Consider the following 24,663-nt stretch of genomic DNA (forward strand, 5'->3'; position numbering starts at 1 on the left):
AAAAAGAATATATTGATGCTCTTATTACAAGCTGGAATGTCAGGGGAATGAGAAAATTAATTAAAGTGAAAAAATATTGAATAGAATAAAGTTGTTAAAATCTAAAATTATTTACCTACAAGAATCACACCTGACTATGCAAGATATCAAAATACTAACCAAAAGATGGCCTGGCCAAGTGTTTCATGCGTGCTTCACTAGTCATGCCAGAAGGGTTTTAATTTTGATCCATAAATCAATACCATTTCAGAAATCCAAGGTCATTATTGATCCAGGAGGAAGATATATTACAAGGTACTATATTCTCTCAAAAGATGAATCTTATAAATATTTATGGCCCCAACTATGACTCCCCATCCTTTTTTGAAAATCTTTTTCTTAATATTTCCACTTCAGATGGAATGTGTATTATGGGGGGAGACTTTAATTGCACTCTCAACCCAGTCTTAGACCGTTCATCCCAAAGTGATAGCACACATATGAAAACCAGGAAGATACTTCATAACTATATGAAAGATCTTAAACTACATGATATATGGAGGATTAGAAATCCAAATAGTATTCAATATTCCTGTTTTTCAGGCAGCTGTAAAAGCCACTCGCGCATTGATTATTTTTTAACATCCGTAGATTTGGAGCCACAAGTGAAAGAGTGTTGGTATAATAGCATTGTACTGAGTGATCACGCGCCGGTTTCTGTTAAGATACAATTGGGTAAAATAGTGTATAGTCCAAAAAGATGGAGATTACAGACCTTCTTATTACAAGATGAAGTATTCGTAAAATTTGTAGAAAAATGTATAGATAATTATTTTGACTGTAATAAAGAAGAAACATCCGCTAGTATTAGATGGGAAGCTTTTAAAGCCTATATACGAGGTGAAATAATAAGTTTCATAGGGACTAGAAATAAAAAATATAACATGGAGATTAAATTAATGGAACAACAAATTAAAACTTTAGAAAATGAATTTTATAACACTAATGACCTAGACAAACTGCAAAATTTAAGAATTATGAGAACTAAATACGATAAACTAACAACTGAAAAAGTAGCAAAAAGTTTAATGTGGACGAAGCAAGCATATTACGACCAGGAAGAAAAAGCAAGTAAACTGTTAGCCTGGAGGATAAAAAAAATGCAATCAGACAGAGTAATTCTTAGTATAAAAACAAACTTGGATGATCTAACTTATGACCCTCTAGAAATAAACGATAGCTTTAGGACATTTTATGAACATTTGTATAAATCAGAATGTAACGTGAACGAAGAAATCCAAAACAACTTCCTGGATAAATTACAATTTCCAAAACTGTCAGAGGAAGATAATGAAATATTGGACAGGACATTGACAATTACTGATATAAAAGAAGCAATAGGAAGTTTGAACAGCGGCAGAGCACCGGGGCCAGATGGACTACCGGTAGAATTCTATAAGATGTTCAAAGATAAAGTAGCCCAGCCACTCTTAGACATGTTTAAAGAATCATACAAAATTGGGACCCTCCCAGACACCCTAAGATTAGCAACTATCATCCTCATTTTAAAACCTAACAAACCACAAACAGATTGTGCATCATATAGGGGAATAAGTCTCATGGGATGCGATTTGAAAATATTGTGCAAAGTGCTCTCCAAAAGACTAGAAAGGTGTGTACCCAAATTGATATTGGATGATCAACAAGGATTCGTTCAACAGAGACAAGGCTATCATAATATCAGACGTGCTCGTGATACAGCAATATTGTCAGTAGATGCACGTCAAGCGTTTGATAGGATAGAATGGCACTATCTGTTGAAACTACTCCCAAGATATGGAATGGGGGAAAACTTCATCAAATGGATTAAATTGTTATATACAAACCCCACTGCCCAAGTTTTAACTAACAATAACCTTTCCAGACCATTTCATTTACAACGTTCCACTAGACAAGGGTGCCCCCTGTCACCAATTCTTTTCATACTAGCTATGGAACCCCTGGCTATAGCGGTGAGAGCCCAGGTAGGACTCTCGGGAGTCAACATTGGTGGTAGAAATCATTTGATATCCTTATTTGCGGATGACATAATATTCTTTTTAACAGACTTAAAGAACACTATTCCTAACCTGATGAACCTGCTTGAGAAATTTGGCGAATTTTCCGGATATAAAATCAATAATAGTAAATCAGTACTACTGTTTCTTAATGATGAGGACAGGAAATCCCCTCCAATAAAAAACAAATTCACTATCACTACAGATGGGTTCAAGTATCTGGGAGTCCAAATCACCCCAGATATAGATAAAATTGTCACTATAAATTACGATCCCTTGGTAGATGAGGTCACAGAAACACTTGGTCGCTGGTCAAGTTTACCTATTTCTATGATAGGACGCATTAATATAATACAGATGTCAATTTTACCAAAATTTTTATATTATTTTCAAACACTTCCTTTGCCACTACCTCGATCATTTTTTGATAAATTGAACAAAATATTCAGTGAATTCATATGGAACAAGAGGAAAGCAAGACTTCGGTTCAAGCTACTTTATTTACCTTATGAAAGAGGGGGCCTTCAATTTCCAAACCTTCAGTGGTATTATATGGCAGCACAATTAACATCAGCATTGCACTATTTCAGTACAGGCACTCCTCCAGCTTGGGTATCCATCGAGCAACAATCAATCCCAAATTTACCAATAAACAACTATCTATATTCATCTGATATAAAACTACTTAAAAAACAAACAAAAAATCCATTTCTAAAAAACACAATAACTGTATGGTACAATGCCCATAAACTTGTCAAAAACCCTATAACAATATCTCGTTTCTCACCTATATGGAACAATAACCAGTTCATACCAGGTAGGATGGATGGAGGATTCAAATTATGGAAAGACAAAGGCATTCAGACAATCAAGGACCTATATGTAGATGGAAAACTGCTTACATTCAATGAATTGTGTGAAAAATTTCAAATCCCCAAAAAGCACTTTTTTAAATATTTACAAATAAGAAATTTTATATCATCAAAATATAGAGAAAGTACGAATATCCCCTGTCTATCAACAATTGAAGAAATTGCTATAAAACACCAGAAAGGGAAAGGTCTATTATCAAAATTTTACAACCTGCTCATGGCCCATTCTAAAGATTCAACACTAGATAAATTGAATGCTTGGAGGAATGACTTGCATGAAGATATAAGTGAAACTGAATGGAACGAAGCATGTTTAAGAGCACAGAAACAAACAATAAATACAAGACTTAAACTACTTCAATACAAATGGCTAACAAGGACATATATAACTCCTGAAATACTTCACCATATCTCTAATAATATTCCCGACACTTGTAATAAATGTGGTAACTTTAAAGGAACTCTTGTACACTGTCTTTGGGAATGCGCGACAATTCAACTTTTTTGGAAAAATGTAATTCAATGCTTAATGGAAATATTTAATATAAACATTCCACTTTGTGCAAAATGATGTATATTGGGAATATATCCTGATGGCCTATTGAAAAAAAAACAAGTGAAACTATTGGATTTTGGACTTTTACAAGCTAGAAGAGTTATTGCTCTGAATTGGAAGAATATTGAAGCCCCTTCCCCAAGACAGTGGATTAAGGAACTTTCAGAATGTATAGGTCTTGAAAGACTGACATATATAGTCAAGGGTAAACGAAAATATTTTGTTAAATTGTGGGAACCATATTTGAATATTATATCTATGAAATAGGAAATACAGAAGTCATCTCTACATTATTATTATTATGCATTTTCCTTTTTGTTACTGCTGAATAGTGATATTTGAGTGGATTGTGATAAATTGCGCAATGTAAGGTTTATATGTGCACAAGTATGGATGTGTATGTGTGTGTGTGAAATGTATTGTTCTTGTATATTGACATGTTCATATTGTCAATTATTCATATTGTTATATCTTTGCAAGAAAATTTAATAAAAATACTGGGAAAAAAAATGTAATCTTTTTGAGTTTATTCTATTTATTAGAATAAATATAATCAGGAAAAGGAGGCTTAAAAGAGAGGGATTCGATAGTCCTCGAGGTGGGAGGCTTTTCTGCAGCATAATATAACATTATTGTTCTTAACTGGGCTGCCCAATAATACCATAACAAACTGGGGCATTGCAGCCCTCCTCTGTCAAAGGGTAGGTATAAGAGGGCTGAGTCTGGGGCGCCTGCTATTCCACAAGAACTGGATAAACAGTTTTTCATTTTAGAGAAAAAGTTTGATGGAGGTGGCAAGAGGATATACTGGAACAGATGCAGCAGTTTAGGTAGAACATTCATTTTTAGTACATTTATTCTACCAACCAATGAGATTTGGAGGCTCGACCATCTTTCCACCGATTTAGAAATGTCAGCCATTACTGGACTATAATTACAATTTACCACATCATCCAGTTTTGGAACAATTTGAATTCCTAAATGAGTAAAATTACTGACATCTCTAAAGAGGTGGTTGTGTTTAGGGGGAGTCGCCCTCTCCTCTGAGTACAGAAGCATTATTGAGGATTTTGAATTATTAATTTTATAACAATATATGTCAACAGGGCTGGGATAGATTTTTAAGAAACAGAATCACATCATCAGCACAGAGAGCTATTTGGTGACTGAACCCTCTAATTTTAATACCTGTGATCATAGCATGGTCCCTTATAGTGATTGCCAATGATTCAATTACTAGTATAAATAAGAGAGAGGACAGGGGGCAAGCTTGTCTACAGCCTCTCTCAATCATTATTGGCTTTGAGACAATGTTTTTGGTGATTATTTCTGCATAAGGAGTATTATAAAGGAGCTTTATCCAACTGGAAGCCCCCTCCCAAACCGAAGTGTTCAAGGGTCTCATGCAAATAAGACCATTCTACCCTATCAAAGGCTTTCTCTGCATCTAAAGTAAAACTATGTCTGAAGCCTCCCTCTGATCATGCTTAAGGACCCTTCTTGTATTATGAAATCTTTGTTGGAGACTGGCCCCCCAAGATCCTTGACCTCGTCCACCAGTCACCGCGTATCCGTTGATCTCAGGAAAGGTGGAAACAAAGAAGTCATGACACAAAAGAATCTGTTCAGATTGCACCCTGCCTGATTTACTGTTCAGAACAGAGTTTTATTTAAAACAACACTGAGTTTTAAAATCTTAACACAGAGCTCAGTGGATCCTGTTCTCAGCACTGACGTAGCCTTAGCTCTCAGCAGGAGGTAAGAAGAAGAGCCCCCATGCTATCGCTGACCCACTTAAATAACCTGCTCTCAATTTCAATTTATTAATTTATATAGCGCCGTCTCACAACAGAGTCACCCCAAGGTGCTTCACACAATTCATAACAACACAAAGTAATTTAAAATCACAATTAAAATCAAGAAGGGCACAATAAAAAGATAAAACACAGTAGAATAAAAAGAGATTACAAGGCAAACATAAAAGCAAATTAGATTAATGATAAGACAGTCTAAAAAAGTGGGTCTTCAGTCTTGATTTAAAAGTCTTCACCGTGTCAGACTGCCTGCTCTAACAATGATTCATCTATTTTTGTGGCATTTTCCCCTCCTCTCATTGGTCCGAAAGGTTGGTGCGAACCATCTGCTTCTGGGAATTCTCCTCCCCTTGCGTTGTGTGGCCAAATGACTAGCTTGGAAGGATTGGTTACTAGCATATCACTTCCCTTAAGTGTCTTTACCACACCCGTCCATGAATGGCCTGTACAGGACAGGTCATGACCACATTCTTCAGGCTTCCTCCCTTATTTCCGTGAGTCTGCAAAACAACTGTATGTGGGCATAAACACTTTGCGAGATTACCCTTAGCCATAAGATATGTCTTAAATGTCAGCAGGCTGGTGTGCACAGACATGCCTGTGGTTCAACATAATTTCACAGCAGCAGTATAGATGGGGTACATCTTGTCTAGATATTCCACTGATACTAAACAGGCTGCTAAGCAGTTTCAATACTCCCATGATTAGTCAAAAGTAGAATAATGAGTACAATATCTTCAGCACATAATGTGCTCTTGCAAAGAAGCCCTAAATCTAATACAGTGGATATTATACTAATATGAGTCTGAACAGACACATCAGCCGTTACTCAAACATCAGCGTAACGCAATCAGGTCAAAAACATAAGCATTTTAATCATACAGACTGGGTGATATACTCTGGTTATTTCTGAAAATTATAGAAACAAGAATTAGTAGCAGAAAATGCAATTATATTCTTCAACACCTAACCATGAACCCGTTTTTCCATCTTCCTTAATAATGCCTGGAAGAAGGCTCTCCAGTTTCTTTGCTAGAATATTACAAAGTTCTGTAATTTCCGGACTGCAAGCCACTACTTTTTTCATGCACTTTGAACACTGTGGCTTAAACAATGGTGCGGCTAATTTATGGATTTTTACAGGCTCTCTTGTAATTTACTCATAAGTTGAACTATGTCCATTAATGGTGTCCATTGATTGGCTGAAAGCTGCGTTCCTCATGCAGAGTAAATTCACACACAGATTAAATATAAAATCTTACCTGTTTGTTTCAGTGAGATTCATCATCACATCCTGAAGAAAAATTATCCACATAAAGCCTCCTGAATTTGGAAAATGATGTCTGAAAAAAAATTTTCTCATGGCTGAAGAAAAGTCCTTCTGTGACACCGGCACTGTGTGCCACAATTGCTCCGTCAGATGGTTTCCACACCGGAGGTCGTCCATCAGGTTGCTGAGTTGCAGTGCCTGTTGTGGCTGTCCAGGCTGATACCAGACCGGCTCAGTCTGCTACAGGTGTAATCCATTGGTTGTGTGTCTGTGGTGCTGTCAGTGGAGCTGCCCCCCACCCCCCTTTGTGTCATAATTTCAAAGAGTCACAGTGTCTCAGTTACCACAGACATCAGATGATTGTGTCTGCACGTGATGAAATTATCCGGTGATCCACAATAAAAAAAAAATAAAACAATGTTAAAATGACTCAGTTTGCCTCCATGTGGAGCTGAGATGTCGTGCAACACCATATGTGCGCTCGCAGTGTTCGGCAATATTTACATGTTGACTTTCGGAAAAAAGCATTTGTGGTACGTATTTGTGTGTGTTACCGGTACGTATTTAATTTAAAAAAAAAAATTTAATCTTTCTGTGTAACATCTTTTTGGGTAAATACAGTGGGGCCAAAAAGTATTTAGTCAGCCCCTGACTGTGCAAGTTCTCCTACTTAGAATCATAGATCTAACAGGTTTGGTCGTACAGTGTGTGGTGTTCAACCACATGGTAAGGACAACAACACCACACACGAACAGATTTCACACACGAACATTCCCAACTCAGACAGGAAATCTCGCAAAATCACTCGAGATTCAACGTGATTTCAGAGTAAACAAATGGAGATACTTTGTGGACTATTTAAAACGGGGGGAAAAACGATACAAAAAGAAAAGTCGTTCTTTAAAGGAGTGGAGACAGAGCGACCACCGGACTTTCTGGTAAGTCAGAACAGCTGTTTTAATTTTATTTTCCATTCCGTACGTCCGTCACCTCATTTTCTGATTGGCTGCATGTCACATTCAGCAGGCTGCATGCTTGTTTGTGGTCGGGGGACACCACACATGCTGCGATATCGGGCCAAGACAGTCCAACATGTTGAATATCCCCAATTTGTGATCGGAGCGCCCCTGACGTCCTTCTGAGCAGATCAGAGCGCTCTTACACACCACACATGGCAGGAATATCTGATAGGATTATCTTTAGTGTCATCACGATTGTCAGGGCGTCCTTAAGATTGTCGGAAGGGTTAGATCGGTCTGATATTGGCCTAATTATCCTGCCGTGTGAACCAGGCTTAAGTAGGAGAACTTGCACAATCAGGGGCTGACTAGGAGTAAATACTTTTTTGGCTCCACTGTAAATCATGTTACAACATGGACACCTGCAGCTTATAGACAAGTGTAGTCTATATATGTACAAATGTTTTTTTCTTTTTAAAGTTGGTGGGTGCGGCTTATATTCATGTGTACTCAATAGTCCGGAAATTACGGTATCTATGTTGTATGTTGAAATTGACCAGTAACAGCATAACCACCTACAGCTTGTGCCGAATGCAGCAGCTAACTGGGACAAAGAAGCATGAGCAAATACAGTAGTGTTCAGAATAATAGTAGTGCTATGTTACTAAAAAGATTAATCCAGGTTTTGAGTATATTTCTTATTGTTACATGGGAAACAAGGTACCAGTAGATTCAGTAGATTCTCACAAATCCAACAAGACCAAGCATTCATGATATGCACACTCTTAAGGCTATGAAACTGGGCTATTAGTAAAAAAAAAAAAGTAGAAAAGGGGGTGTTCACAATAATAGTAGCATCTGCTGTTGATGCTACAAACTCAAAACTATTATGTTCAAACTGCTTTTATAGCAATCCTGTGAATCGCTAAACTAGTATTTAGTTGTATAACTACAGTTTTTCATGATTTCTTCACATCTGCGAGGCATTAATTTTGTTGGTTTGGAACCAAGATTTTGCTCGGTTACTAGTGTGCTTGGGGTCATTGTCTTGTTGAAACACCCATTTCAAGGGCATGTCCTCTTCAGCATAAGGCAACATGACCTCTTCAAGTATTTTGACATATCCAAACTGATCCATGATACCTGGTATGTGATATATAGGCCCAACACCATAGTAGGAGAAACATGCCCATATCATGATGCTTGCACCACCATGCTTCACTGTCTTCACTGTGAACTGTGGCTTGAATTCAGAGTTTGGGGGTCGTCTCACAAACTGTCTGCGTCCCTTGGATCCAAAAAGAACAATTTTACTCTCATCAGTCCACAAAATATTCCTCCATTTCTCTTTAGGCCAGTTGATGTGTTCTTTGGCAAATTGTAACCTTTTCTGCACGTCTTTTATTTAACAGAGGGACTTTGCGGGGGATTCTTGCAAATAAATTAGCTTCACACAAGCGTCTTCTAACTGTCACAGCACTTACAGGTAACTCCAGACTTTCTTTGATTATCCTGGAGCGGATCAGTGGGTGAGCCTTTGCCATTCTGGTTATTCTTCTATCCATTTTGATGGTTGTTTTCCGTTTTCTTCCACACATCTCTGTTTTTTTGTCCATTTTAAAGCATTGGAGATCATTGTAGATGAACAGCCTATAATTTTTTGCACCTGCATATAAGTTTTCCCCTCTCCAATCAACTTTTTAATCAAACTACGCTGTTCTTCTGAACAATGTCTTGAACGTCCCATTTTCCTCAGGCTTTCAAAGAGAAAAGCATGTTAATCAGGTGCTGGCTTCATCCTTAAATAGGGGACACCTGATTCACACCTGTTTGTTCCACAAAATTGATGAACTCACTGACTGAATGCCACACTACTATTATTGTGAACACCCCCTTTTCTAAAATTTTTTTACTAATAGCCCAATTTCATAGCCTTAAGAGTGTGCATATCATGAATACTTGGTCTTGTTGGATTTGTGAGAATCTACTGAATCTACTGGTACCTTGTTTCCCATGTAACCATAAGAAATATACTCAAAATCTGGATTGATCTTTTTAGTCACATAGCACTACTATTATTCTGAACACTACTGTAACTCCTCTGCTCCCTTCTCTTCACTGGCTTCCAGTTAGGTACAGGATTGATTTTAAGATTGTTTCTTTTGTTTTTAAGTCTCTGAATAGGCTGGCCCAAGAATACCTGTCTGACTTTATTAGATTGCACCAGCCTTCTACAGCCTGTAGGTCAATGCATCAGATGCTTCTGGATTTTCCTCAAGCCTTGAGATCAAGTCTTTGTGGTTGCAGCTCCCACTTTCTGGAATGCACTACCTTCCATGGTGTGAACTACGAAAAGCCTTTGCAGTTTTAAAATGCTTCTCAAGTCTCACTTGTTCACCTTGGCCTTTGGCTGAGTAAAACCACTTTTATTGGGTCTTTTATCTGTTTTATTCCACTATATTATTGTTGTTTTTATTGCTTTTATTATTTTTATTGTTGTGTCTATTTTACTGTAAAGCACTTTGGGAGGCCATTGGCTGTGTAAATGTGCTACATAAATAAAGCTGACATTGACAGGTATTTTTACGTCTCAATTTAAGAGGCTAATTGGGCGCCAGTTTTCACACTTAGCTTTAGATTTCCCGGGTTTTTGAAGAAGTGTGATTGGGGCTACCCTTAAAGTGGGTGGAAGAATCCCATTTTGACCTGTCAGAAAACATTTCCAAAAGGGGTGTCTAGACTTTCTCGATTTCATACTCATTATTGCCTCCAAGATCTCATCCGCAGATTAACTGGCCCCAGCCTCAAGCGTTCATCATCATCTATTTTGGGAATATTTATTCTGTCAAGAAATGAGAAAGGCTCTGGGTCCAGTGTTGTGGTGTGCGGAATCAGTCTTGCTTTATGTTGTCTCCCCCTCACTTTTGTATTTCTCTGCCAGTGGAGCTGATCTTCTACACCTGTGGCTGCAACTCATCTGCATCAATTAGCAGCGTCCTACTTACTTTCCATCTACGGAAGTGGTAACCCTGGCCTCTTGTTTACCGTTGTCAGGAAACCTTAGTATTCTCTGTCTGTGTCTGGAATATCCTCTGTTTGCTCATCCTTGTGTTTGTTTTTCCCTTGCAGCCCGCAGTCTCCACCCGCTCCACTGGCATCCTGCACCAGTGGTCCATCCTCCAGTAACTTCACCTCCTGGTCTCCACCTCATCAGCACTATTTCAATAAATTTATCTTTTTCCTTTTAAAACCTGCCTCATTACATTCAAATCAATTTCCAGTTCCCGGTGTGGCGGGCCTGGGCCTGTATCCGCGAAGCAACTAAAGTTCATGTAACCTGAACTGCATTAAGATGTGTAATCACGAGGACGACTTTGTTATGATGAAACCCAGTAAAATTAAATGAATTGATACACAGCTTGAAAATGTTTGAACGTACCTCATCCACATGCCGAATATCTATACAACCCCTGGCAAAAATTATGGAATCACTGGCCTCGGAGGATGTTCATTCAGTTGTTTAATTTTGTAGAAAAAAAGCAGATCACAAGACATGACACAAAACTAAAGGCATTTCAAATGGCAACTTTCTGGCTTTAAGAAACACTATAAGGTAATTAACTGCGCTGTCACCTGAGAGTGACAGAAAGTAGTGCAGCGAGGACAATGCTGAACTGCATGGATTTGTGGATTTAACTGGATTGACTGATGGATTTACCGTCACTGGTAAAACTCCTTTTTACTGGCTTTTAAAAGTCAATTTGCGACCGTAAAATCACAGGGTTATTCCCTAATTGCTCTTGTTTTATCTCGTATGTAGAAGTTTGTTTGTTTACCAACTCGTTTGGCTTTAACGGTCGTTAACAGCCACTAAATGTTTGCGTCACAATAATTTTCATCCAGAATTAATGTTCAATGGACAGATTTAAAAATTAAATGGTCATGGAGCTAAGAAGATAATTATTAAAGGGGTCATATTGTGCAAAATCACCTTTCTATGGGTGTTTTCACAGATGTTCTCCTGATTTAAGATGAATTTATGTCACAGCTCATTTTAACACCTCTGTGACCTCTCATTTTACCTGAGAATATTACACAGCACACACAAAGCTATACAGTCCTTTTCCATCTGAAAATTACTAAGGGCCCTTGAGCAAGGTCCTGCATCCCCAGTTGTTTCCAATGTGAACAAGGAGGTTAATTTATTGTGGGACCACTCCATTTTGATTAACATTTTGCATGTAAACGTTCCTGCACGCTTATAAAAAAAAACAAATAAACAACAACAAAAACAAAACAGTTGCCTCAATGAGAAAAAGTGATGCAACAATTTGCATAATTTGTTTTAAAAGTTTTTTCAGCTTAACTAGAGAAGTCTTGTGGCATTAAGTCAGTAACGGGTAAGTTAAAAAAAAAAATCTATGCAAATTGTTACATCAGTTTTTCTCATTGAGACAGTAGTTCCTTTTGTAGAGTCTGGATGCAATTTTCCACCTGTAATTTATGTAGCTAGAGGGAAAATCTGTTGTATGTTGCCATCTAGTGGATGAATTGCTGTATGAGTTAATCAGCTAGCAACAAATTAATCGTCTTCCTTAATATATTTACCGAATGGGTTGCCTTAATCATTATCAGACATATTGCTGCTCCTCAGAAACTTTTCAGGAGCCGCCACCGACTGTGACGGATCCCTTGAGCTTTATGCCTGCAGATAGTCTGAAATTCCCATTTCAATGTTTGAGCCCCATGAAATGCAACATCTCTGTATTTTCACAAAATTGATTTGTTGAATTTGTATCATTGCAGCAGTGGCGGTTTTACATTGAATTCCTCCCCATATGAGACCCCCTCCGAGCACCCACCCCACCAACACAAAAAAATAAAAAACTACACAAACAGCTATTTTTTATAACAATCTCCTTCCACCTCCAACATTTGCAAAAGATATGAGGCAATTCTGTACAAAACAGTATATATGATCAGATCTTAAATATACACACTATATACATAAAAGTGACAAATATAGACAATCTGACTCCTCATTCAGATGGGAAAAAAAGACGCATTTTCAATATAAATTATGTTGAGGCAGGTTTAAGAGAGCAAGAGAGCAAAAAAAGGAAATCTGTTCAAGGATTCTGACAGGATACTTTAGCTGGGATGGCTGGAGACAAATGCGAGACTGGACACAGTAGTTCTGGTTCAATAAGACATTTACTGACGGTGTCACTGGGGTCCGGTACACAGAGAGGCAGTCCAAGAGTAGCAAACAGATCAAAATCATCAGGCAGGTAACGTGGTCAAGAAAAACAGGCGAAGGGTCAAAACACACACGTGGCATCAGGACTTGAATAATACAAAGACGGAGCTAGAAGCGAGGGCACAAGGCGCAACGATCAGGCAAACAATCAGTGCAAGCAGTGAAGCTTAAATATATCCGGCAGTGAGCTACAGATTAGGAACACCTGTGGAAAGAACCGGAACAGGGTGTGGCCTAGACAGAGTGTATCCCCTCCCACCAAGCACCAAGTGAGACAGGCAAGAGAAATAGGAACAGAGAAGCCCAAGCAGGAAACACCCAATACATGACAGATTCAAGGATTCAAAAGGAGTTTATTGTCATATGCACATAGGAACATGTTCCCTGCACAATGAAATGTGTTTACTGCATTTTTACCCATCCTAATTGCCAGTTAGGAGCAGAGGTCGCCTTTTTTGGCGCCTGGGGACCAGCTCCAGATGTATTTCCCTTGCCCTCAGTCACGAGCAGGGCTGAGCAAACCTTGACCGGCCTCATGACACACTTAACAAACAACAACATACATAAGCCGGTCCGGTACATGAACACATAAAAGCACACACAAGGAAAGAATTGGGAAAAGAAAAACCTCCAATGCTGCTGTGTTGAACTCACGCAGCACCACTGGAGAGCAAAAAAACCCCATAGCACAGAAAAACAGTCATAACAAAAAAACAAATCACAACAGACGACAGCTGAGACTTGGATGTGTCCAGTGTCCAGACAGACAGCCCGGAAGGCTGCACGTGTGGTGACATCGACAGGCCTTATCTGTCCATCCTGGGGGGGATCCCAGTCCCGAATCAGTCTACCAGAGTCTCAAGGTCCCACAGTCAACATCTCAGGACTGGGAAGGGAGGGAGGGGAAGACGAAGAGGCGGGGAAGACGAGGAGTGAGGCTATCAGGAGTGTTCCTCGGGGGGAGGATTTTATCCCAGCGGCCTTGAAGGACAGCTGGTGTTTGGAAACCAAATAGATATCCAGATTAACAGACGCCTGGCAGATTCCACAGTCTGAAACTTCAGAGTGGCTCCCAAATACATCTGAATAGAGGAGATGTGGTCTTACTGACGATCAAAGCGGTTTTCCAGTGCAGCCATTCTCCCCGAGATGGATTCCAACGTGCGGTTGACACCCGCCGACTGAGCTGACACTGCCCTTCCAATCGAATCAATCATGTGGGGCAGCCTGGACGGGCCAATTAATGCCACCTCCACCTTCTTAATTTTCCGGTAAACCAGTGCTATGGCCGCCCCACACAGCAGAAACCCGGTCACCACAGCTCCAAATAAGTAAACATCTTCAACGTCCTCCACAGACAACGTGTACAGGCACATGACTTGCCACCTCCGCCAGCTGTCCATCACGTAACCCGCCACGTGTCCCGGCAGGACAGGTCGGGTCCTCCGCTCCCGAGTGTCTTGTGGAAAAAATAGTATCAATTGCGTTCAGAGACCACTTGATCAGATCCATTTTGCTGTTTTCCAGAGGAGCAGGGCTGGCAGCCTCACAGACAAAACAAGCTACAGTAGCAGGAAAGTTGGGGAGGGAGGAGGAGAGAAAAATGCGACCGTCCCGACCGAGAGCAAGAAGGCAAAAAAAAAAAAAAAAAAAAAAGATTAAAAAAAAATAAAAATCTGTTCAGTGTTAAGAATCCATGAGTTCAAAAATTATGTTAAAAACAAAAAGGGAAAAAGAACCCCAACAGATTTCTCATTAAGTTTTGTGTCTGCTGTAGTGCCTTCAAGCAAAGCACTGTGCTTTCTGCAGTGGACTTGAAGACAGGCTGAAGAGTACATGCTGAGGTCATTGACACATCACTCAGGGAAAAAAGATATGCATTTTCAATTAAAAAAAATGTTGAGGCAGGTTTAGCAAGCATCATAGCAAGAAGGCTAACAAACATTAAGAGTTACACCACCAATTAACATTAGCCCTTCATTCATGACATGGATACCGTAATCACACAGAGAAAACACAGTTGCATACCTTTATCCTTTGCTCATTTCTCCTCTTATTTTCTTATTCCTAAATTGGGCACTTGATGGCTTTGACCATTTTCTGTCCACCTGTTTATTTGGCACTCAAGAAAAGCAACAGACTTCCAACCCCCCACCTCCCCTCACAAGCAGAAGTCAAAACTAAACCAATTCACCTGGGTGACCACATAATAGTTTTATCACTTTTTTTTTTTTTTTTTTAGCCATTTCACACAATTAAGAAAAATGTACAGGAATTACAGGCCTGCATTTATAATGTAATGAATAAGATGTGCGTTATTTGGAAGAAAGTTGAGGTGTAAGTGACTTTAGCCCACTAATTCCATCCTCGACCCCTTGTCCATTCCATTTGTGAAACCTACCAATTCCCCACATAGTGATATGACAGATAATAGAAAACCGCTTTGTGGTGCGATTTTTTTTTTTTTAAGTGCTTGTGCCACCCCTCATGCATCATGGAAAAAATGCCGCCCCCGGTGGTTGCCCGGTTCACCTGTGCCAAAAACCACTGTGGAACACAAAAAGCTATTATTTTATTATTATTAATATTATTTTTAAAACTTTGTAACTGTGAACACATTCTGTTTAAATGCCTTCAACACATATTGCTCCAAGTACTATTGTCACTGTTGGTATCATCAGTATGTTGAAGGCAAGTTTTCTCAGAACTGGCTTCCCATTTTCAGTGGCTTTGTACTGGGACAAAAAAAAGTAAAAGTTACATGTTCATTGTCGAAAGATATGGCTCACAGGTGAATTGGAATCTGGTTTAACAAAAACATCACACCTGGGCTTTTGTGTTCAAGTGTGCTCAACTCTTAGTCGTAACCCTGATTTTCTTCAAGATAACCCAGTCCTTCTGACCAGCTGTAACTTGTAATCTGATACAAGAAGAGCTTAAGCTGTACTTTTTGTCGATCTCCTGCATTTCAAAGCTCCCATACTCCACAGTCCCCAACAGCTGAAATATGTTGCAAGTTCTCTCTTGTTTCTCAGTGGTAACTACTTCATGGCCCATCTCCACCACAGCTGACTCCAAGAGGTCTTTCCCCCCTGACCCTGTTTCTACAGATATCCCTGTCACCACGGCAGGGTGTTTAAACACCACAGTTAGGTAATTTCCTTTCTCTGGTGTGCGTCCCCAGAAAAATCCTTTCCCATTCTCCCAAGCCATTTTGGGGTAATGTGCCTGGTAGGTGGATAAATCAGTGTAAACATCTGCTGGAGGGTTAGTGTAGTAGGCCTCCACAAAGTCTTTGTCTTTCAGTTTGTTGTAGGTCCCTTGGAATGAGGAAAAGGTGCCCATATGCTGGAACAGTGAGGGTTTGAATAGGATTGGCTGTTTCTGGGTAAGCAGCTCACGAAAGTGAGACATCAACCAATCACATGGCATTTCCTGGTAGAAAAGGAAGAGGAAGCGAGCCAGTAGAGGAAGGTGAACTGATTGGTAGAGTTTCCCAATATAGCCAAGGGCTGAAAATTCCAGCGTTGCCCAAGTAGTGGATTTAGCATTATGATCATTGACACGCTTCCTGATGGTGCTCAGGAAGTTCTTTGCAGAGGAGACGTCGTCCTCCAGCTGGAGGTAGTACTGGGCCAAACGCCTGCAATAATTAATCAGAAAAGAGTAGTCCAGGTTTTGTTTGGAGCGAAAAGTTACCCGTTCTGGATGATCGTTGTAGTTCCTCTTTAGTCCTACGAGACAGTAACACAGATCAACAGAGAAATCAGTGTGCTATGTCACCGCAAATCATGGGAAATCTTGTACACTCTAAAAATATGACTGTCCTATCCTGATGCTGCATTGCTGATATTCATAGTGACAAAAGCCAATGTGACATCTGCCAACCTGATAGAGAAGGGTGGTCAGAACCCATAATGTTGGTTAAAGAATTGAACTCACCGAGGACAACATGTTATGTGACACACCCAGTCACAACCCCTATACAGTATTTTCGAAGTTGCACCTGATGTATTTGTCTAGTAGACAGTGTGTCAAATCTGGGTCAGAAATTTAAAAAAGGCTCACCACAAATAGGACACGAGGTGGGGGTGGTGGTCAAGTGATTTGTTCACTTGGTTTCAGTGCAGTAGGTTCCCAGTTGAAACCTCACTCCTGCCACATTTCTCTATGTAATGTGGAGTTGCATCATAAAGAGCATCAGACATAAAACTTGAGCCAAATCAACATGCGGACCCAGATTGGATCTGCTGTGGTTACCCCTAATGAAAACAAGGGAACAGCCGAAGGGACTTACCTTTTACAAATAGGACATGTGGTCACAACAGAGAACAATGCCATGCCCAAAATAATTAGGGGAACACATAGTTCCTTTTGGGTGAAGTCACACTATGCAGTCTGGCCTGCACCAAGTGCATCACAGCTGCGAACTCCAGTTTGTTTGACTAGGCTGAGTGCTGTAGGCTGTGGCCGGTCTGGTGGTATGAGCCTGGCCCCACTTGCAGAGGTGTTCCTTGAGCCTCAAACCAAGTTGGTAAAAGAAAAAGTTTTCTGTCAAGTGAGTGCTCACTTGTTGCTGATTAAAAGGATGCTTTCTAAAGTCCCTTCAGCTGCTCCCTTGTTTTACTTGAGGTTTGTTACGGCACATATTGTCACAGGGCATGTATTGTCTCCACGATGATTTATGCCGACCGTTCAAAGGCACAATATATACCGACAATCAAGGTACATTTCGTCCCCGGTCTTCAGAGCAAGAAGTAAAATGTGATGTTTAACTGTTTTTCTCTCTGTCTCATACACACACGCATACTCGCTCTCATTACATCTGCCAAGGATGTAATAAAATCACTGGCATTTATTCATTTGTCTGTCTGTTAGCAGGATTATGTAACAACGCACACACACAGACATGAACGTCTGGCTGTGTGCGCTGTAACAATGCACACACACGACATGAATGTCTGGCCGTGTGCTCTGTAACAATGCACACACACACACACACACAGAGACATGGACGTCTGTTCCTCTACTTTAATAGTTCTTTGTGTCATTAGAAACTCTGCTATTTGATAAAGACGCTTATTCATAAAAAAACTCAAAACAGTAACGCCATCATGATTGCTGGTTTAAAGACCGCTTTAAGCATGACCCCACTATTTTAAACGTGTGCTTAAAGGAATCAAAGCCATTAGGAAGTTTCCACGTCTTGTTTAAAAAAAAAAAAAAAGGCAGTTTAATGGTGCGTTTCTCATTTCAAGTGTAAAGAAAATTCGTGGTTGTGAATTTTTCTCCATATATAAGTTGCACCGGACTATAAGTCGCAGGGCCTCTCAAACTCGGAAAAAATTAAAATACGGTACTAATGATGACGTGTTCAATACTTACTTTATCAACTGTATATCACAACCCCAGCTTCTCAAACGCACCGCAGAGCTGCAAAATTACATGATATAAAGTAAGTCAACATTTCAATGTGATTGTTTCATGCAGCATTTCATGATGTACAGTTTATATTTTTTTGCGGGATGGTCATATGGACTTCCAGAGTGCACTGCGATATACAGTAACATACAGTTTAAATGTAAAACAGCGCACTGCTGTATAATGTTGCTGTATATTTTAACATCAATTTGTTACAGTGTGGGTTAAAAGCGGGTCTGTGTTTCTCACATTACTCTGGACAACATGATTTTTCTTGCATGGAGTTTTTCAAATGGATTTTGGGTAATCTGGGGGCGCTGAATCTGAATCTGGTGTTAGTTGTTGCCAATCACATCACATTTTTCAGATATGAAAACATATTTGTCATATTAAGCATTGAAGCAAAAGCTGCAGTCTCACACACCTCTTCAGCACCTTGAACGATTTTACGACTCTTGTTTGCATTTCGATGAGTTCACATTTCAAATTGTTTTTGGAAATCATGGACGTCGTGTCCTCTGGACAAAAGAGGAAAAAGACCATCCAGATTGTTACCAGTGCAAAGTTTAAAAACCAGCATCTGTGATGGTATGGGGGTGTGTTAGTGCCCATGGCATGGGCAACTTACACATCTGTGATGATACCATCAATGCTGAAAGGTACATCCAGGTTTTGGAGCAACACATGCTGCCATCCAAGCAACGTATTTTTCAGGGACGTCCCTGCTTATTTCAGCAAGACAATGCCAAGCCCCATTCTGCACATGTTACAACAACTTTGCTTCGTAGTAAAAGAGTGCAGGTACAAGACTGGCCCGCCTGCAGTCCAGACCTGTCACCCATTGAAAATGTGTGGCGCATTATGAAGCGCAAAATACGACCACGGAGACCCCGGACTGTTGAACAACTGAAGTCGTACATCAAGTAAGAATGGGAAAGAATTCCACCTACAAAGCTTCAACAGTTATGTCCCCAGTTCCCAAACGCTTAGAGTGTCGTTAGAAGGAAAGGTGATGTAACACAGTGGTAAACATACCACTGTCCCAGCTTTTTTGAAACGTGCTGCAGGCATCCATTTCAAAATGAGCAAATATTTGCACAAAAACAATAAAAGTTTAGCAGTTTGAACATCAAATAACTTGTCTTTGTGGTGTATTCAACTGAATATAGGTTGAAGAGGATTTACAAATCGTATTCTGTTTTATTTACATTTTAAACAACGCCCCAACTTCACTGGAATTCAGGATGTAGAAAGAAACAGTTTGTAATTTATTGAATTTACATGTGTTCAATTAATTGAACACATGTAAGTCATTCTGTTGGAATTTCTTTTCTTTTATTATAATTTTTTTTACCACCAGGCCTGAAAAAATTCTGAAGGGAAACACAAGCAATAATATAGATTGTGTGCAATGTTGTGTTTAATCTACACCACCACAATCCACCAGCTGTATAGTTGGACAGACAGGTGGTTCAATCAACCCAGGATTGTGAAAGAAATGGAGAGGCTGAGTGTCCTCTGTGTCTGTGGCAGAGATATTTAAGACATGCATACCACACTTGTGTGGAAGCATAAATAGAAGCAGTGATGTGAAACTAGACACCGACAAATGTACTGCATTTAACAACTGTTTGACACAATGTTAAAGGGGTAATATTGTGCAAAATATCTTTTTATATAAGCATTACAATTAAATGTTTGGAGTTTCATGTCAAACATACAAGTCCTAAATAGTAATCGTAGTAATAGCAGCCTTAGTAATCTATGACTGCTGGTGGAAACTCCCCTGCTATAAGCAACATTCAGGCCTGAATTAGTTTGAAATAAACTTTCCTGACATATGTCAGTGAAATTATTATCGGGACTTGTGCTTTCTCTTGAAGACATGCCCACTGAACGAATCTCTGTTTAGTGCAACACATCTACATGGTCTATGGTAAGAGAAAGAAAAACGCCACCTCTCTAAAGGTTAGAAGAGAGGCCACAAGCAGCAGTTCCTCTATATTTAAAACAGCGGGACTGTTTTAGACACCTGAAATTTGACAGTTTTAAAGTTTTACTAGTGCATCATCTTTTACTATCGCATCATCTATTGCATATGAGGTATTCTGTGGATGCAAACATAAAAATCTGTTTTTATAGAAAATGTGGACCCATATTAGCTAATTTAATAAGGTGGTCACGGAATCAGGATATCCATATATGATCATTAATTAATGACAAAAAATACATAATTGTTTTACACCATGTGGCATCATCAAATTGACTTTCAAGCAAAGAAAACAAAAGGAACTCGCTCGCACACACACACACCCCACAGGGGACCACCAGACAACCATAGACCTGACCATGGGACGTTCCCCCGCACAGCAAGTGTAGAGTGCACGCCCCACGGGGGAAGAGACTCAAACACACACATCCACACGCACAGACACAAGTGACGAGGAGGGGGGGTGCATAACACTCAGGACTACCAAAACCAACATAGAGCTCAGGGGTAATAACGTGCACTAGGAAGAGACAACCGGACAGACAAGTAACAGGAACTCCCCTGAAGGGCACAGAAAGAGGAGATGGAACAGAACCCATGAACAAAGACATAAAGACACGCAGACCACACAAAAACCCCAGCCCCAGACCAAACACCAACACCACACACATACACCAAGTTGTTTGAATGCCTTCGGTGATCACATTTCATGCTGGCTTACATTTGTTTTCCTTGTGTGTGATGAGTGGTGACTTTACGTTATTTCTAACTGGCTGGTCGAATAGGAACCACTCCAGGCACAGGGGATGATGGGAACCTGAAAGACTCTATTGCCTACAGCTACCCAACATCTCTAAAACTACTCACTGTGTAAATGTCCAAAATTTAAATCAATTAGGCAAATACAACATACAAAAGCACTAAAAAAAGCATTAAAATCTCTCATTTCAAGTCAAATAGAAAAAGCCACATTTGTCAGCAGTGTAGTGGTGTTTCATCAAAGCTCAGTACCTGACAGTTTCATCATATTTTCAACCTGAAGTTCAGAGAAAAGGACTTTTGCTGTTTAATCAGCATTACAAGGCCCACAATGGATATGGGGGGTACTTATTTTTGCAACTGCCAAAACCATTAAAACCAATTTTATTAATTAATTTTGACAGATGCGGATAGATGTTAGAAAGTTTTAAAATAACATGGTAAAAAAGAAAATTGTTACCTATAGTGTACATTTTAGTCCAGAAGTCCTGGGACCCATTTGACCAGGAATTATCCCCGGAGACTGTCCCCCTGGATGGGAAAGCAACCCACCATAAGCTAAGACCCCAGCACAGGCTGGTACCCATTTGCAGATTGGTGGGCACGGGCAATGCAGATAAAGTGTGTTGTCCAAAGACAGACACCGGTAGCCTGCAGTACACACACCTGGAATCAAATCTGGATCAATATATTTGAGAATACAACTTCTATCCACAGAGCCACCTACTTATCACTAAGTGCTAAGAACCAGGCATATGAGAAGTTATTGGTCAAACCTGTTCCTGACACAGTTTAAGTTAAGCTTATGTGTAATGACAAAATACATTTATCTGAAAACTGTCTAAGGATTTGGGAATAAAACGACTTACTGATTTCGAGTGACACCTTCAGATATTTATTTTCAGTGCTCATATTCCAATAATGTGATGTTTTTGAGATAAAATATGAAAATTTGGGGGCTTTTCCAAGAAAACATTGACATGATTGTTTGTGATTAAATCAACATGACATTTCTGCCAACACAGGTCCTGATTTATTAAAGGTCTGCATGTGTAAACATGCACAAACACCATAGCTTCTGCAGAATGTGCATGCTGATTTACTAATGGTGCGCAGCGAGGACTGCTTCTTTCCAATAGGCAAAATAGCGCATATTCTCCATTTAACATGTTTGTTTTCATCAATATCGAATTTGGTGTATGTTCCCATGAGTGTGCAAAATTATGGGGTGTGAATATGCAAATAGGTGAGGGTTGCACACACAATGTAATTTATCAAACAGGATTTTAACGGGTTCTGATTGCATCTGTATATTGTGCATTTGAAACCTGGGTGTTAACTTATTGAGGTTGACAGACTGCTGTTTCAGCAGCTGAGATCAAGCCACCTCCTCAGAGACAGAATAAATGTAAAAAATAAATAAATAAATACACTGTAAACTGCAGCCATATTTACTGTATTTTCCAGTTGCATTGGAGTATAAATCGCATTGGCCCAAAAAACGCCTCTTTAAGAGTAAAAAAAAAAATGTCAAATTTATCACTGCATGCAAGAAGCAAAATGGATGACATTGCTGTATTATTCATGTATAAGCCACACGGTGTAATGATGCACAGCTAACGAGCTAATTAATGCCACTGTAAGAGTACAAAATGTGAGTATATGGCTTCTTTCTGTCACTGAACAGAAGATTATACAGTAGTGTTCAGAATAATAGTAGTGCTATGTGACTAAAAAGATTAATCCAGGTTTTGCGTATATTTCTTATTGTTACATGGGCAACAAGGTACCAGTAGATTCAGTAGATTCTCACAAATCCAACAAGACCAAGTATTCATGATATGCACACTCTTAAGGCTATGAAATTGGGCTATTAGTAAAAAAAAATTAGAAAAGGGGGTGTTCACAATAATAGTAGTGTGGCATTCAGTCAGTGAGTTCGTCAATTTTGTGGAACAAACAGGTGTGAATCAGGTGTCCCCTATTTAAGGATGAAGCCAGCACCTGTTGAACATGCTTTTCTCTTTGAAAGCCTGAGGAAAATGTGACGTTCAAGACTTTGTTCAGAAGAACAGCGTAGTTTGATTAAAAAGTTGATTGGAGAGGGGAAAACCTATACGCAGGTGCAAAAAATTATAGGCTGTTCATCTACAATGATCTCCAGTGCTTTAAAATGGACAAAAAAACAAGAGACGTGTGGAAGAAAACGTAAAACAACCATCAAAATGGATAGAAGAATAACCAGAATGGCAAAGGCTCACCTATTGCTCAGCTCCAGGATGATCAAAGACAGTCTGGAGTTACCTGTAAGTGCTGTGACAGTTAGAAGACGCCTGTGTGAAGCTAATTTATTTGCAAGAATCCCCCGCAAAGTCCCTCTGTTAAATAAAAGACGTGCAGAAAAGGTTACAATTTGCCAAAGAACACATCAACTGGCCTAAAGAGAAATGGAGAAATATTTTGTGGACTGATGAGAGTAAAATTGTTCTTTTTGGGTCCAAGGGCCGCAGACAGTTTGTGAGACGACCCCCAAATTCTGAATTCAAGCCACAGTTCACATTGAAGATAGTGAAGCATGGTGGTGCAAGCATCATGATATGGGCATGTTTCTCCTACTATGGTGTTGGGCCTATATATCGCATACCAGGTATCATGGATCAGTTTGGATATGTCAAAATACTTGAAGAGGTCATGTTGCCTTATGCTGAAGAGGACATGCCCTTGAAATGGGTGTTTCAACAAGACAATGACCCCAAGCACACTAGTAAATGAGCAAAATCTTGGTTCCAAACCAACAAAATTAATGCCTTGCAGATGTGAAGAAATCATGAAAAACTGTGGTTATACAACTAAATACTAGTTTAGTGATTCACAGGATTGCTAAAAAAAGCAGTTTGAACATAATAGTTTTGATTTATTATGAACAACCCCTTTTCTACTTTTTTTTTTACTAATAGCCCAATTTCATAGCCTTAAGAGTGTGCATATCATGAATGCTTGGTCTTGTTGGATTTGTGAGAATCTACTGGTACCTTGTTTCCCATGTAACAATAAGAAATATACTCAAAACCTGGATTAATCTTTTTAGTCACATAGCACTACTATTATTCTGAACACTACTGTATGCAAGATTCAATTCAATTCAATCAATTTTTTTATATAGCGCCAAATCACAACAAACAGTTGCCCCAAGGCGCTTTATATTGTAAGGCAAGGCCATACAATAATTATGTAAAACCCCAACGGTCAAAACGACCCCCTGTGAGCAAGCACTTGGCTACAGTGGGAAGGAAAAACTCCCTTTTAACAGGAAGAAACCTCCAGCAGAACCAGGCTCAGGGAGGGGCAGTCTTCTGCTGGGACTGGTTGGGGCTGAGGGAGAGAACCAAGAAAAAGACATGCTGTGGAGGGGAGCAGAGATCGATCACTAATGATTAAATGCAGAGTGGTGCATACAGAGCAAAAAGAGAAAGAAACAGTGCATCATGGGAACCCCCCAGCAGTCTACGTCTATAGCAGCATAACTAAGGGATGGTTCAGGGTCACCTGATCCAGCCCTAACTATAAGCTTTAGCAAAAAGGAAAGTTTTAAGCCTAATCTTAAAAGTAGAGAGGGTGTCTGTCTCCCTGATCTGAATTGGGAGCTGGTTCCACAGGAGAGGAGCCTGAAAGCTGAAGGCTCTGCCTCCCATTCTACTCTTACAAACCCTAGGAACTACAAGTAAG

At 39.6% G+C, this 24,663-nt stretch overlaps 1 protein-coding gene across 3 annotated transcripts in view; it reads right to left on the minus strand.

The window, feature by feature from the left end:
• Positions 1 to 14,937: 14,937 nt before the first annotated feature.
• The window catches only part of LOC117512107 (alpha-1,3-mannosyl-glycoprotein 4-beta-N-acetylglucosaminyltransferase C-like), a 58,454-nt gene continuing 48,728 nt past the window's right edge, over positions 14,938 to 24,663 (minus strand). For all 3 annotated transcript variants that reach the window (XM_034172071.1, XM_034172072.1, XM_034172073.1), the window contains one exon: positions 14,938 to 16,501. In XM_034172071.1, the coding sequence (XP_034027962.1) occupies positions 15,618 to 16,501 (884 nt within the window). In that variant the 3' untranslated portion in view covers positions 14,938 to 15,617. The remainder of the gene's footprint in view (positions 16,502 to 24,663) is intronic.

The sequence above is a fragment of the Thalassophryne amazonica genome, chromosome 6 (assembly GCF_902500255.1).
Source record: "Thalassophryne amazonica chromosome 6, fThaAma1.1, whole genome shotgun sequence".
Lineage (NCBI taxonomy): Eukaryota > Metazoa > Chordata > Actinopteri > Batrachoidiformes > Batrachoididae > Thalassophryne > Thalassophryne amazonica.